This window comes from Anneissia japonica, unplaced genomic scaffold (assembly GCF_011630105.1).
Source record: "Anneissia japonica isolate Jap-2015-1 unplaced genomic scaffold, ASM1163010v1 scaffold11144_len554210_cov170, whole genome shotgun sequence".
In the NCBI taxonomy this organism is placed as follows: Eukaryota; Metazoa; Echinodermata; class Crinoidea; order Comatulida; family Comatulidae; genus Anneissia; species Anneissia japonica.
This window is the reverse complement of record NW_022708762.1, coordinates 39,720-52,220: the sequence shown is the minus strand read 5'-3', so window position 1 is coordinate 52,220 and position 12,501 is coordinate 39,720. Positions and strand designations below refer to the sequence as shown.

Here is a 12,501-nt window from a genome sequence, read left to right as displayed (position 1 = left end):
ACAGTATCCCAATTTTTATATAGTGAAACAGTCTGTGAAGACAGATATGTACAAGATTATGCATAATTGTCATTTCATTTATCTGTCTCAAACAATTAAAATGTACATAAACTGAAACGGCAAAAAACAATCACAAAAGTACAAATGAAAGTTGGCATGGTAATAAGGAGAATTATAATTTTCATTATAGTAATATCTCATTGCGGCATACAGTTTATCATCCTGTCGAGAGTTGCAAAAGGCTGACCTATCGTTTAATACTAAATATGAGGTAATTTTTTAATTGGAATAAATTATTATGAGTATACCATGGTAGCACTACTCGAGATTATGTCAACTTTAAACCTTTCACGACAGTATCCCAATTTTTATATAGTGAAACAGTTTGTGAAGACAGATATGTACAAGATTATGCATAATTGTCATTTCATTTATTTGTCTCAAACAATTAAAATGTACATAAACTGAAACGGCAAAAAACAATCACAAAAGTACAAAAACAAACAAGAGACAGGACACTCCAAAAGTAAAATCAATCACTGTCGAGTGGAGATCCTTCACGAGAAAAACGCAAATACTTACAATATAAAATTCTTGAAAAAGATAACAAATCGAAAGATAAATATTGAAATATAGAAGTATTGTATAATTATTATATCATATTATTATTCTTATTACTCTTGATATTAATATTATTATTATTTTTCATAAATTATAATTATGCTTAATATTATTCTTATTTATAATATAATAATAATAATAACAATTATTATTATTATTATTATTATTATTATTATTATTATTATATTATTATTGTTATAGTGTATAGTGTTTTTGAGAATTAAAGGATGCGTTACTACATAACATTTTCTTTGATAGTAGTAATATGAACACTTACGTTACTTCTGACGTTATTATTATTATTATTATTATTATTATTATTATTATTGTTATAGTGTATAGTTTTTTTGAGAATTGAAGGATGCGTTACTACATAACATTTTTTTTGATAGTAGTAATATGAACACTTACGTTACTTCTGACGTTATTATTATTATTATTATTATTATTATTATTATTATTATTATTATTATTATTATTATTATTATTGTTATAGTGTATAGTGTTTTTGAGAATTAAAGGATGCGTTACTACATAACATTTTCTTTGATAGTAGTAATATGAACACTTACGTGGCTTCTGACACCCAAGCAATAACGGAATTTGTCATTTCTTTTTGTATTGGCTAGATGATTAAATTTCCTTTTGGTTTAATGGTTTTAATAGAATTTATGGAAATGCAAACGAAATACAATAATAAATGACTTTAGTTAAGTTTTTAGTTTACACAGGGAACAGTTCCCTGGTTCACATAAATCTTCTTTATAGATCTGATAGATGCACGGATAGTTGATTGCTACCCATATGAATGGTGTACATTATGTCAATAAAATAATGTAATATTAGCCAAAAAAACACAGTTTTAATTCTTAACCACTTCATTTTGCCTATACATTTTGTCAATAAAAAGACATGATATTTTGAATGTTTTAACAATTTTGTTATATTATTACAAAAACACATCTTACTAGATAATAATTTTTTATATTTTGGCTCATAAATTTCTATTATTTTTGTATTTCGAGGTGGTAATTTTAATATACCTATTCAGTATGGTAATGAAATAAGATCTCGTCTATAACAAATTACTTGATAGGACGGTCAACATTTTCTCTGACTGGCTATGCCCTTTTAGTTGGCTCAATAATGAAAGTTTACAGGATGTGTTCTCTGCTAAACAACATTCTGCATTAACTTTATAACCGATTTAATTTTATTATGTGTAGGGCATGTTATGGATACCAGGTAAATTGAAATAATTTTTATGTAGACGTAGTGTGGAAATAATGTTAATTGTATATTGCTACTCTTAAAATCCATTAAGTACCACTTATAAAAGGCTGGAAAACCGGCGGAGCTTCAGGACCCTCTAAGGTAATAGGCAGTTTTCGCTGCACGACGTTAACCTTAACGTTAAAGGATGATGTCATAATGTATTCATCTTGCGTTGCGGAGTACGTTATTTTCAGGATTTTACGTGCTCGAAAGACGTTAGTTACGGGTTTGCGCATGCGTATTTCGATTTAAGTTAAGGTTACGTCGTGCGGCGAAAACTACCTACCATTAGTGAACTTTCGATTACGTTACGGAGAACGCAATGACGTCACTAAAAGTCATCTGCGCATGCGAGAACGTAGGACGTTCTGTAAGACGGTCACGCATTAGTGTTTCCGTTCTAGCGTCACGTCATCGTGCAAATCGAAAGCTCCACATTTACTAGAGTGTAACAACGCACCGTAAAACATGTTCAGACCCTGATATCCTCTTGAGATCTTGCACTTCAACTTTCCTATCTCAGGCCGTACTTTTCGCTTTCTAAAGCCATTCAAATTTTAAAACTCCATCAAGCTCGATTCTGCCTACTTTTCTTCGTGTGATATTAAAAACATGTTAACTAGGATATAGAGATTTAGATCATGGCCTGTTTTCAAAGTCTTTCCCAGCTTCTCACAATGTGTTCTGATTAATTACCCACTGTATCCAATATGCTTTTTAAAAAGTAACCATTCTGTAATCGTCATCAATAATTATTAATTGTGCCAGTGGCTGCACTGGTGTCCACCTCTTTATGAGCACTTAACTATATTTATTGCCCTATGTCTGGTTATATTCTATCAACTAGCATTTTCAGTAAAAATAATGTTATAGCACACCATCCTGCTTTTTGTTGAGTTGTCTCTGGGTTGTTGACGTGTTCTAGCACCGCCCAAGTCCAAACCAGTGATCATTCTTTGTTTCTGCCACTTGTACTTCGGGATTCTATTCCTAATTCCTAAAAAAAAACATAACAACATAATGAGTTGCTTTAATTTACACAATTGCGTAATTACTGTAAAAAAGGACCCTACTATAGTAAATATCAATACTGTGTATTTTAGGTAAACAAATATTGATTGATTCAATATTTTGGTTAGTAGTCATAGAAATCTATTAAGATCATTGCAGACAATCTCATTATAATGGATATAAAGTATTTATCAAGCAATTGTAAACAACAGTGACGTCAGAATGGATTTGTGGCTCTTGACAAAAACAATAAATTCAAACGTACCACATGTTCCTAATTAAGCCGACGATATGAATTTTAATGCGGATTGTATGGTAATAAATTGAATGTGTTAAAAGCACCAACTAAAATTAAACTGAAATTAAAAACAGAGCAATACTGAGTATTCAGGTGACGCAAAGAAAAAAAGTAAATGGTACTTTAGTGAAGGAATTGAATTTGATCTATGTTCCATTTAATAACCTTTCTATTATTTTTTTTTTATTTAGGCCTATGTTTCATTTAATAACCTTTCTATTATTTTCAATAAACAATTGAAAACTAATTTCATATTTTAGCACTGACGAATTGTCTTTAACAAGGAGAACGACATGTCAACTTAAGAAATTGGTCTTTATATAAAAAAAATACCCTAGTGCTGCAGAGCATTTTTTTACCAAATCTCTTGCATTCTGTCCCTTCATAAAAACAAATGTTTTATGCCAATGTACAATAAATTAACTAATTGGGTCTTGATGATGAAATAGAGAATTTTGACCTATGAACAAATTTAAGCCGCAGTAGGCCTAATGTGTCTGAATTGTTCCCAACATTTCAGGAAACTGTGGAAAGGTGATTTCATTGCGGTACATTAATAATAAATCATAAGCCAGAATACAAAAAATCACATACATTCCCAGTAACATATTTTTTATTCTAGACTAATAGTTACCAAAATTCCTTTGCAAAATATCTCTGCTCTTGAAAATCAGTGGCAGTCACTTTAAAATTAAATATGGTGATAGGTTGCATGTAAAAGTAGCACCTAGCCTTTTTAATTCAGTTTCCTATACAATAAACAGACTTGGTTGTCAAGAAGTGTGGATATAACTAACACTATTTTAATTGCGGGCAATATCTATAATTGATGCTGGCTAAATTTGCTTCTATAACAAAATAATGATGACACCTAAAGTCAGCATAAACATATTACAGAAATAAGTAAAAAAATTAATTATGAAAGAAATTTCTAATATAGAAAACAGTACTAATCTTAAGCGAAGTATACATAAACATTATTTGATATAACACAGTTTGTTAAGTGTGACTAAAGATATTTGATTGTGTTTGCTCAGCGTAAGTCTGCATTAATTATACACACAAAGGAGGTATCTTTTATTTATCGTGCTAGCAATAAACATTTTATATACCGGTATTAGTAAAATCCAAACAGAGCATCTAGTACTATATATATATACATATAAGTAATAAATAAATAAACTAAAACGTGCTGAGACCTCCAAATTAAATTATTTATTAAGGATTCATTCTTTATCCTTTCTGAGTAATGTAAATATTTTCAATGAAAATGTAGTAATTCTTGTATTAATCAAATATAACCTAACAATATATGACTACTTTTTTGTGTTACTTATTCTTGTTCGAAATATAGTATTGATACACAAATGTCGATTGTACTACAACGGTAACGTCAACATAATCTGCGCATGCAAGAATGTTGAGTTCTTATTTTCGTCTTTCTAGGAAGCAGTTTCACGAGAGTGTGCTTAGTGCAGAGAACACAGGGCGGTCACTGATAAATATTTTGGAAAACATTTATTAAATAAAATGTTGATTTAATTATAGCGCGTTACAGCACAATGAACTCTTACTGCAGTGTACCATGTACTGCAAGTAAACATAACATTAACTTAAAGCTTGTCTTATTGGGATAAGACATACACAAAACATAGCAAACAATCAGTACTGTTTTTAAGCATATTAAGGCACAAACACAACTTCAGCATTAGTCTAAGTCTGTGTCTCATTGACCTCTTAATTAAGCATTTTAGTGTTTAACTCAAAACAATGTTGTACAAACAAGAATAAAATAAAACATATATTTGACTAATGAACTACCACAATATAAACCCAATGGAAAACGAAATTTCGCTCTAAAGGCCCGATAATCCCATTTTGGACCTATTAGGATCGGGATAGGGGAAACGTATTAATGTTTTTAGTCACTTCTACTATTGCTTTGAATGTGAAAATAATTAAGGACTTAAATAAATACTCTCTTTACTGTCGGTCCGGTGGTAGCCCCAACATTTGCCAACAGGGGGACGAAAAGTATGGGTCCAACCCCATTGGTCGCCTAGACTCTTGGTTGGTTGGAGTTTTTATGACTAAATATTGCCCAAAAAAATGTGCTATAAACCAAAATTTTAGGTATTGGCAATCAAAATAATGTTTTTTTTTTAAATAGGCAAATTAATATTTTTTGTCTGACGACCTCGTTGTGACATCAGACGATAGTGGTCTAGGCCTTTCCAGACGGAAAATCTCCCTCCTCTCATAAACCACCCGTTGGTGCCAAGTGTTTACGTACGGTACTTAAATGTAATGTTTCATGCATGTTTCTGCATCAACATTATTATAATAATTTTATTATGATACAATATTACTGATATGCCTATAATAATAATAATAATAATAATAATAATTATTATTATTATTATTATTATTATTATTATTATTATTATTATTATTATTATTATTATTATTATTATTATTATATTACCACTATACTGAAGTCATTATTATTATCATCACCTATATTCATCACTTTAATCCTATCATCATTATTATAATCCTCCTCCTCATCATCATCATCATGACCATGATCATGATCATCATCATCAATTACCATCCTCATAACCATCATTATAATCCTCATAATCATCATTATAATGCTCATCACGGTGGCGATGATGCTTGATGAAGAGGACAAGGATATTGGTGATGAGAAGGATAAAGATGATAATAATGAGGAGGTGAAGGAAGATAATGAGGTAGATTATAATGATGATGATGAGGAGGATCATCAATATTCATCACCACCATCACATTCATTATTCTCAACATAATTTTTACACTCCTCATCACCATCATCATCATAATCATAGTCATTACCATCATGCTCATTATTATGATTGTCATCATTCTCATCACCGTCATCACCATCATGTACAATAAACTTAAACGTTCCGAAATCTCCAAATTAAATTATTCTATTTATTCTTTATCTTTTCTGAGTAATGCTGATTAATGGTGTCTCATGAATTTTCTAAAAAAAAAAAAAAAAGAATTTATTGTTGTTTTCAATAACTTCATGAAATCAGTTATTGATAAGCATGTGCCAATAAAAACATGGCGTTTCAAGGGAAATGTGCCACAGTGGCTCCGAGATAAAGATGACATTATTATCACTCATCCACGAACGTGACAGGGTAAAACGTCAAGCAGAGCGAATTATTTTATTATTATACCATTACAGGCGTGGATCATCCAGCAGGGGGGGGGGGGATGAGGACCTGTGCTCCCCACTACCGTCGGTCAAGCCGAAAAATAAAAAGAGGGAAAAGAGAGGAAACGGGGGAAAAGGGAGTGCACCCATGATTTCAGTGGCATCCAGCAGTGGGCAAAAGGAGAGCTCGATTTTTCACCACTTAGTTACACCAACCATGGTGGGGTGGAAGTGGGCGTGACAGTATGGATTTAATATTGTTCCCCCTCCCCCCGTCAGAAATCTCTGGATCTGCCCCTGCATTAGAATTAGATCAAGCTCTGAATTGACCCATGTTTTTATATTATTCAGCATTCATTTTCTTTTGCTTTTTGTGGTCTTTCAACTTAGTTTGTTCTCGAGCAGCTTCAGGGTTTGAACATAGGTACGTCACTAGACTTGCTCTGTAATCCATTTCGGTTGTGTAAATTGGCTGCCCCTTACTGCATCCTATCTGACACACATTTATAACATTTCACTTACATCCGGTAATTTCCCACAAGATCTTAACATTTTCAAGGTTGTATCAATTCATGAAGGTGGTCATAAATGCCTGCTTGACAACTATCGCCCTAAAAGTGCTGTCTATCTTAACAACTCTCGCCCTATATCAGTGCTGTCTATTCTGCCTAAAATTATTGCCCACAGTCAACATTATGCTACGTCCAATAACATTCTTGCACCATCCCAATCTGGGAACATCACTTAACTTTAACTGCCCTCACTAACACAATAATAAATAGTTTGATGGCATGAATAGGGACTGCCTTACTGGTTGTCATTGAAAAGAAAAGCGTTTGACACTGTCAAACACCAAATCTTGATCAAGAAGCTCGCCCGGTAGCAATTTTTTTTAAATCCTGGACGTTTGAGGCAGTGACGATTGGTGGCACATGACCGGTATTAGTAAAATTCAAACTGAGCATCTAGTATATAAGTAATAAATATATAAACGCTGGTACATTAAAACTAAAACGTGCTGAAACCTCCAAATTAAATTATTTATTAACGATTCATTATTTATCCTTTCTGAGTAATGTTGATATTTTCAATGAAAATGTATTAATTCTTGTACCAATCAAATATAACCCAACAATATATGACTACTGTTGTTTGTGTTACTTATTCTTGTTAGAAATATAGTATTGATACACAAACCCCGATTGTATTACAACGGAAATGACGTCAAATAAAATAATCTGCGCATGCCGGAATGTTGAGTTCTTATTTTCGTCTAAATTCTAGGACGCAGTTTTGGCCAGAATGTACTTAGTATAGAGAACACATAAAGAACGGATAAATGTTTTGGAAAATATTTATTAATTAAATTTAGATTTAATTGTAGTTTCTTATAGCGCGTTACAGCACAATGAACTCTTACTGCAGTGTACCATGTACTGTAACTAACCATAACATTTATTTTATTTATATGATGTCTTTTTTTTATTATTGAATTTGACTTTGTTGTTTTGATTATGTATTATTCTGTAATTTAAGTATTCTCATTTAGGGACCACAGTGGAAATAAGTTGCTTTTTTGTACTTTTCTGTGTTTTTATCCTTGAATGTATTTTACTTATAATTACTTCAGAATGAATAAATAACATTAAAACTTGTTATTGGGCAAGGACATACCCAAACATTACAATCAATCAGTACTGTTTTTAAGTATATTATTATATCTTAATTAAGCATTTCAGTTTGTTTTATTGTTTTAGTGGGTTTTTTTTTTCAGTGTTCAACTGAAATAGAGAATATATAGCGGCACCAATTATTAATATTTTTCCGAGCAATACGATGCGACATGATTAACACTTACTTAACACTAACACTTTATGGAATAATATTAATCAAAGGAAGAGGTGCAACAAAATGCAAGCATGCATGGTAATAATAGACCATATAGAAGTTTCGTGATACAGTTTTTCCTTTGTAAATTTTATTTAGATCTTTAGAACATTTTTTTTAGATATTTGAACACACACACACACACACACCCACACACACACACCAACCCCCCCCCCCCACCAACACACACAAACATGCACGATTAAAAACATATATCTCCTAGCAGAGATAATAATTATAATGAAGATGATAATATATTATTTATTTATAGCAATAATGATTGTGCAAACTCCCCTGCCCTGATATTTGCTGGTCCTTGTCAGTTTAATTAGAATGGAGTTGCATTATTTATGTACAAATTAACAGCACATAGCACAATTCTAGCCTAAAAACCCCTATTTTAGACTAATTAGGATGGGGGTAGGGGAAATAAATGTATGTTTTTAGTAACTTTTACATAAGCTATGAACATACAATGTAACAAGAACTTGGCTAAACAGTAAGTCTTTACTCTCGCCTATATATCGCATTTTCTTACAGTATTATTATTATTATTGTTATTATTTTAAAATTTTTGTTTAATAATAAAATAATATTAGTGTTGTTATTATTATTATTATTATTATTAATATTATTATTATTATTATTATTATTATTATTATTATTAATTCATTATTATATTACCACTATACTGAAATCATTATTATTGTCATCATCCATTTTCATCCCTATCATTATTATCCTCATCCTCATCATCATCATTATTATAATCCTCCTCACCATTGTTTTTCTTTTGCCAAGCCTTTTATTTCCATAATCACATAATTTATAAATGAAACATAATCACATACGGTAAGTTATACTGTACATAAAGCACTAGTAACATACTATATATAGAAAACATCACTGCATAACACAATTTTACTGTACTTATAAAAGGCCTCTTTTATATAGAATCATAATTTAAAAAGAAAATAAACAATAAGTAAAAAAAAAAATTACAAAGTGCAATTAAATAAGACACACAGCAATACAACATCATCCCCATTCCACATCACTAAAAATTATATATATATATATATATATGTATATATATATATATATATATATATATATTAATCATTAACCATTAACTTTACGTTCATGATCATTTAAGTTACTGTAAATAATAAATTGGTTTGAAACAAATACAGTATTGGGCGTTATCCAAAGACACACCACATACCTACATTTGTATGTACAATATACCCAAATGCCAATGCAAATACAGTAGATAATTTTATCTCCTCATCATCATTATCATCATCATCAATTACCACCCTCATAATCATCATTATAATCCTCATAAATATCATTATAATCTTCATGTTAATGATACTTGATGAAGAGTATGAGGATGTTTGTGATGAGAAGGACGAAGATGATAAAGATGAGGAGGTGACGAAAGATAATGAGGCAGATTATAATGAGGATGATGAGGAGGGGGATCATGGTGATAATAATGATCATCAATCATCATTATTCATCACCATCATCCTCATTCTCCTCATAATAATTTTTACCCTCATCGTCATCATCATAATCTTCATCATTACTATCATCATCATTATTATTGTCATCATCATCAACGTCATCATCATAACCACCATTGCCATTTATCCCCAACATCCTAATCCTTATCATTTATCAATCATTATTATCATCATAATTATCCTCCTCATCATCATTCATCATCATCATCATCATCATAATCATCATCATCATCATCATCATCCGTCATCATTCTCATGATGAGGACAATGACGATGAGGAAGATAATGATGAGGAAGAAAATGATGGATGGGATGAGGCGAGAACGGAGATAAGAAAAAGGATGAGGAGAATGATTCACAATATTATATTCAGTCATCGTCATCATGATTATCATTTTCACCATCGTCCTCATCATATATATATCATTCATCACCAATCATCATCATCATTCTCATTATAATCTACCTCGATTGTTTTCTTCTCATCATCATCCTTATCATCTTTATCTTCATACCCCGTCATCAACATCCTTATCTTTTTCATCAGCATCTTCATCATGACTTTTTTTAAATTAAACAGTATTATCAATAAAAAAAAATAATTCATAATAAGAAAAACCAGTTAAAAAAAAGGAATAAAACAAGAGAAATTGCACTGTCAGACTGATCAAAATGTATTTATTCATGTATTTGTTTGTTAATTTATTTATTGATTCATTCATTCATTCAATGAAAAAAAAGAATAATAATAACACTAATATAAATTTAATAATAAACTATAATTTTGAAATAACAAGTATTAGATTAATGATAATACTATATATGTGTATATTTTTATTGGGCTTGATTGTGGTAATCTTAGGAGTTTGGTGTGATGACGTCAAAACTCCAAAACGACAGCATTGATGGCACCAACAGGTTAGTCAGAGGGGGTGGGAAGTGGAATTCACGTCGGACACGCCTGGACCCTTGTATCATGATGCCACGACAAAGTAGTCAGACCAAGTATATCAATTTGCCAATCAACGTTATTTTGATTGTTAATCCCTAATATTTTGATTTAAAAGCACACTTTTGGGCTAAGCTATAACAAACTATCCCCAAACCGAGAGTCTATTCGAACCTGAGTTCGGACCCACCCTGTCAGGCCCTCTGACGGGAAATTTCTGGGGCCACCATTGAACGACTGCACAGGGTAGCACAGGGTAAGTAATTAACTTAGTGCTTACAAATTTTTACATTTATGATAAAAAAAAAGAAGTGAATATAACATGATTATCTGGTCATGATTAGTTTGAAGCAAAATTTCACTATTTCGTTTTCCATGGGCTTAAATTGTAGTAGTTCATTAAGGAATATTTTTAAAGAATTTTTATAAGTTCTTGTTTTTTTTAAATATTACATAAAAATAATTGAGCTCGATTGCACTACAACGGTAACATTAAATAGTAATGACGTCACATAGAATAATCTGCGTACGTGAGGATGCTGAGTTCTTGTTTCGTATAAATTAAAGATGCAGTTTACCTGAATGCACGTAGAGTAGTGCAGAGAATTCGGGGCGGTCACAGATGAATATTTTAGAAAAAAAAAACCAAAAACATGAAAATTGGATTTAGTACTTTGTTATAGGGCGTTACAGCAGCTTTGCAATCATTTAGGCACAACGAGCTGTCTGCAGTGTAAATAACTAAACACAAAAATAGCCTTAAGCACGAACCTAGCAAGTCTGTTTTAAGCATTATTAAGACAAAAAACAAATTGCAGGATTTCCTAAAATTTTCCCATGTCGTTTAGTTGGTAGCTGGTCGACCTTAGTTACAATTTTGTTAGAGGGTTAGAAAACTGTTCTGAAAGTTTGTACTGTACAAACTTTAACTTGAATTGCCTCATAATTATACTTTATTAATGCACTTTTTATCATCCGTGACGTGTATGTACCATTGTTATGTCTTCTGCCCACAACGTTGTTGTTGATTTAATTAATTTACTCGTACGTGAATTAACTCCGTCCTGTATATTAAAATATTCTTATCGAAATGTTATGGCCGTAACTAGGCGTCTTACACATTTATGTGACAATATCGTATGTATTATGTCAATTTATATGTCTGCACTCAATTGGCAGGTGTTTAGATTCCCAACAGCGAATCTAATAAAAGTCAGTGTCATCTTTCTACAAAGCAGTTTGTTAACGGATTTACGAAGATGTGTATATCATTCTCATAAGATGAAACTAAACAAGGTAAGACCTGTTTGATGTATTTTTTTCTGAAGTGCTCTACGTCATTCTGGAAATAGGTTCACTTGGTCATTCAATCAGTACGACTTCTGACCTAGTTTCAATATTCTTTGCGGTAAAAAAATGTTTAAATCTTCCCTTGGAGGCATTTGCAATATCTTTGTAGGACATCCATCTAATGTTGAAAGTTTCTAGTGCAGAAATGTTGAAACAAGGTCTTCGCCATCACTTTCTTATTACTTTCACGGCAGGCTGATGCACGTATGATCGATGCCCTGCAAGTCCGCATAATGCCAAGGAGTACTATACCTTTAAACAGGGGGTAAATTTAATTAAGTATGTTCAACGTTTTAATTCATTCATTTATTTTTGTAATTTTCTGTTCCTTGCCATATGCCCCCTAAGCTTGATTTAACTCTTTCCT

General features: G+C 31.5%; 1 protein-coding gene across 1 annotated transcript in view; it reads left to right on the top strand.

The window, feature by feature from the left end:
* Nucleotides 1–5,859: 5,859 nt before the first annotated feature.
* Nucleotides 5,860–12,501, top strand: part of LOC117106571 — a gene marked incomplete at its 3' end in the record, with an annotated part of 46,309 nt that continues 39,667 nt past the window's right edge. The window contains exons 1-3 of the mRNA XM_033247954.1: nucleotides 5,860–5,961; nucleotides 6,807–6,840; nucleotides 9,691–9,795. Of these exons, the coding sequence (XP_033103845.1) occupies nucleotides 5,860–5,961; nucleotides 6,807–6,840; nucleotides 9,691–9,795 (241 nt within the window). The remainder of the gene's footprint in view (nucleotides 5,962–6,806; nucleotides 6,841–9,690; nucleotides 9,796–12,501) is intronic.